Source organism: Centruroides sculpturatus, unplaced genomic scaffold (assembly GCF_000671375.1).
Source record: "Centruroides sculpturatus isolate CEXI.00-Female unplaced genomic scaffold, Cexi_2.0 scaffold2282, whole genome shotgun sequence".
In the NCBI taxonomy this organism is placed as follows: domain Eukaryota; kingdom Metazoa; phylum Arthropoda; class Arachnida; order Scorpiones; family Buthidae; genus Centruroides; species Centruroides sculpturatus.
The window spans coordinates 27,146-31,686 of NW_019386375.1; the positions used below are offsets into that span (position 1 = coordinate 27,146).

A 4,541-nucleotide genomic window follows, 5' to 3' on the forward strand; every position below is an offset into this window, starting at 1 on the left:
TCTTCGATTTCCCCTCAAAAATGAAAAAAAACTGCATCTGCGTCTTGCACGTCGCTTTCTGTTAACACTTCCATTGTTACTTAACACTTCTATTGTTCATGGAAGTGTTAAGACTTAATCCTGTCCCTCTCCCCTGGGGGAATTTCGAAAAATCCCTTCTTAGTGTGCGTTTTCATGACGTACCCTAACTGTATACCAAATTTTAACTCCTAACCATTTCGGCTCTGCACTTATTATTATTATTATCATTATCAACTCGTCTCGATTATATATATAGATTAATAATGCATCTTACCTTTCAAAAATTTTGCTTGTTTACTGAAGCTTATGAATTTAGCCCCAAGTTTACTTGAAAGTGTCACATTTCTCATCCAAGGTACATGATTAATGAATGATGGGTTTGATGTAAATAATGTCTGTACTAATGGAGATAATTTTAATACTGCTGAAGTAGAATGATTCATATAAATTTGTGGCTTCATATATCTTAATTGTTCTCCTATAACAGAAAAGGTTTAAATATTAATACTGTAATAATTAAAATATTTGATTTCAAGAGAATATTTTTAAAACTAAGATTAATGACCTCAGTGAAGAAAATTAAATACAGTTTTAGTTCTTTTATAATTTTTAAAGTTTTGTGAAATATTTCAAATTAATACAATATATACATGATCTTTCCTAAATACAACTTTAAGTAAAATCATTTAAGCATAAATATAGTAGACTCTTGAAAACCCAACAAACTTCCTTAACTCAAATTTTACTTTCATTCTGACCCAACAGCCATGAACACAATGTATTCTGTTTCTATAAATCAAAGTATTTTTGAGATCACATTATGCTAGCTTGAAATTTACGGTTCAAAGATTTTATTTTGTATCCAAATCATGTTTTCTTTTCTACATTCAAGGGGATGGTATTCCAGTTAAAAAATTGGTATTGCATCAGTTTTATGCCTTTGACTGCAGAACACAAAATTCAAATTTTTAATGACGTTTTGCAGCTAAAATAACAATCTTATTCTTAAATGAAAACTGACTAATCGAATCACAGTGCTTTAAAATCATTATTTTTTTTTAATTTTTAGATTTTTAAAATTTAAAAATGTAATCTGTGATTTGACAACTTACTAAGTTATTGGCCATCAAATTTACAACTTTGTCTACATGTATCTTCTTATTTGATTTAAATATTCATATTGTATAAATTTCATTGTAAAGTTTGAAAAGCATGTTGATATTTTCATCACTGATGGTAGCTAGTTAATCAATGTATTGAGAATTTTCATTTTGAAGTAAACAGAAATAATGACAAGAGAAAACAAAAGATTTTTTTATCATAAATATTGTGAAGGAAAGCATATAGAAAAAAAATCAGAAATTACAAAAGAATTTGACATTTAGTTAAGTACTCTTTCTACATATCTGAAAAACAAGGAAAGAATTTTGGAAAATGTCAATGAACAACAGAATCAGATAAAACAGAAAAGAAAGTTAAATATGAGAGAATTTAGATGCTGAAAACTATTTTAAAAAATAATAAAATATACTTAAGTCTGACTATATTTATACCGTGATATTTACAATTTCATTAAAATAATTGTAGTTTCTGTAACTCAAAAATTTTTCTTTGTCCTTTCCAGTTCAAGTTGTAGAGAGTCAGTCTACTTTATAAGTATAATACTAAGATAATTCTTTTATTTATTTTATCAATAAAAATTATATTAAAAAAAATCAAACACTAAAATATCCAAATACTAAATTCTAAATTTTAATGTAATTAACTTTTTTGGACAATTAACTTTTAATCTTTTTGTTTTGTTAAATAATGAAATGTTTCAAATCTACTTAATATCAGATGTAACTATTAGGATTTTCATTTTAAAAAATTGCTGAATTATGCATTACAAACTACTGCATACTAAATACTTATATTTTAATAATATTTTAATATAAGTATTTAATATTTACTTCATATTTTTAATGAGTAAAAATATAACAAAATAAGATACTGTATATCTTATCTTATTTTGTTATTATTTTTACTCATAAAAAATTTATAAAGGATCAATGACATTCAAAAAGATGTGGCAGAAATGGGCATATCTGAAGAAGATATCCAGAACAGGGAAAGGTTTAGAAACAAAATAAAGAACTTCAAAGGTTTTCAGGAAAAGGAAAATAACAGACGTGGAAGACTCTTCACGTGGGAGCAAAGACAACAACAGAGCGAGAGAATGAAGAAGTATTGGAAAGAAAGGAAGAAGAACAAAGGGAAGGGAAGAGGGAAAAGCAAGCCATAATTAGTTGTTTGTACGTGGTCCAAAAATGGCTGGAATCGACACAAGAAGAAAACTATAAAGTAAATATTAAATACTTATATTAAAATTACAAATATTTACTATCAACATTGATAATTATTAAAATATTTTTAAATAATTACGATAAAGTACAGTATTCTCTCCATATCCTTGGAAGATAGATCCCTAGAAATTATAAAAGAATCTGACATTCAAAGTATATCATTTTTAGCATTCATGGAGAGACTCATCTCCCTATGACTGCTAAAATCCTTGAATAATACCATATCATACATGATATATTTTTTAAACTTATATACAGATTTATGATATAGTTTAATTTAAAAATTATTCAGTCACCTTAAGCAATAACAGTACAGTATATTAAACTGTGCAATATTTGCAATAACACTGCAAGCATGATTGTTTACACTATGAATGCTATCTATAGAGTGACTAATTAATTGTGTGAGTGAAAGACTTTGGAAACAGTTGAAAAAGGAATAATTTTTAATTATATTCGGGATAGAGGTCAAGCACAGTTCAGAGTCAAACACAGAGGTCAAACACATTTATGAATTCAAATTTATGAGTTTCTTATTTCAGAATTTTTTTTTCTTTTTAATAGTTTTCTATGTTTGAAATGACAGAAGCTGGAGAAGCATGGTTTACTGACTAAAGAGTCAGATTTATCAGAACTAGGACTAGGCTCCATTGCTACTAACCATTGACCATATGCAAAATTGAGAATCCACATACAGTCAAACCTCCGGTTTATAATGCTTAGCAGGAACCGGTCACAGACAATCAACTCCCTATACTTCCTATGTTAAAGAAAGTTGACAATCCAACAGATCAACGACGGGGCTGCAGATTCAGAGGTTAGCGGCACTGAGATTATCTTATGTCATCAGACACCACAACACAAATCATCAGCAACTTTGCTATTTAAATGAGATTTTTACATGCATTCGGGAAAGATACTGTTTCCGTTTTTCCATATGCGCCGCAGTTAAATCTAAATCAAATTAATTAATAAAAACTGTATCAATTAACATTCACGTAATATAAATGGCATTCGAGAATTCATGTTTAAATATGTTTAAGTTAAATTAAATGATAAAAATTTATTAATATATATTATATTATAATATTAATATTTAATACTTATTAATACTAGGTAGTCAGTTAATTAAACTGAAACTAATAATTAAGTTTAAAAATAATAATTAAAATCTGGCCTTTACACCAAAACTGAAACTAAAATTAAAAATAAAATTAAGTAATTAATTAATTAAAATTAAAAACTGAATTTAATTGAAGTCAAATCAATTGAAACACAATATTTCAGAAAGTGTGGATAAAGTGTCCATCTCGATTGATTTGGTTATATTTCATCCAGATAGTCAGAGATATTAAGGGTACATTCGTAAAGTCAAACAACTTAAACACGTTAGTAACGAATTGTTTGAATAGTAGTGGTCTCCCTCAGTGCGCTTGCTCTGCTGTGATGACGTTTCGAACGAAACTCTAACGAAGTTCACAAAGGAAAGAGTTAGTTTACTTCATTAAGAAAATGGCACCCGACGATATCGATGTTTCTAAATCTACTCGAGTGTTTAAATTATGAATTAAAAGGTGAAATGATTGAAATAGCTGTCCACCCGAAGCAATCTAAGAAAAATATTTTGGATAAGGCTGCACTAACAACATTCATATCTTCGATTTCATCATTGGATAGAAACATCCAATTAGTTATAAACAAATCGTTCGAAAAGTCTAATGAAATAAGAATAATGATGACGTCATTCTCGTTTAACTTGTTCAACTTTACGAACGTAACCTAAGTTTTGTATAATTTAAAAATCAAATAATAATTCTTAAAATCTGACCTATTTGATTTATAGCAATAATGTTGAAATTAACACAAATAAATATCTGCCCATGCTCTGTAGAACCTCTTGGAAAATTATAATAACCTTCCTGTGGAAATTTTGGAATGCTGTGAATCATCCAATATCCAGAATCATTATCAAATGCAAGAACACCTGTTCAGTAAATTAAAATATGTATCAGAATTTAATATTTGCAAAATATATTTTTATAAAGAGAAGAAAATTACATAAATCATTAACAAATTAAAAATTAAATTATCAATTAAAGTATGATTATTTTAAATATCTGAAATATATAAATGTTTTAATAAAATATATATTTCAAAATTATTTTTTTAAATAAT

At 27.1% G+C, this 4,541-nt stretch overlaps 1 protein-coding gene across 2 annotated transcripts in view; it reads right to left on the reverse strand.

Moving 5' to 3' along the window:
* Positions 1–258: 258 nt before the first annotated feature.
* LOC111614735 (plancitoxin-1-like) overlaps positions 259–4,541 on the reverse strand; it is a 26,154-nt gene continuing 21,871 nt past the window's right edge. The window contains exons 4-5 of one of the 2 annotated variants that reach the window (XM_023356101.1): positions 4,195–4,350; positions 259–499 (exon numbers count right to left, since the gene is read on the reverse strand). In XM_023356101.1, the coding sequence (XP_023211869.1) occupies positions 279–499; positions 4,195–4,350 (377 nt within the window). In that variant the 3' untranslated portion in view covers positions 259–278. The remainder of the gene's footprint in view (positions 500–4,194; positions 4,351–4,541) is intronic. The other variant, XM_023356099.1, reaches the window with a different exon arrangement.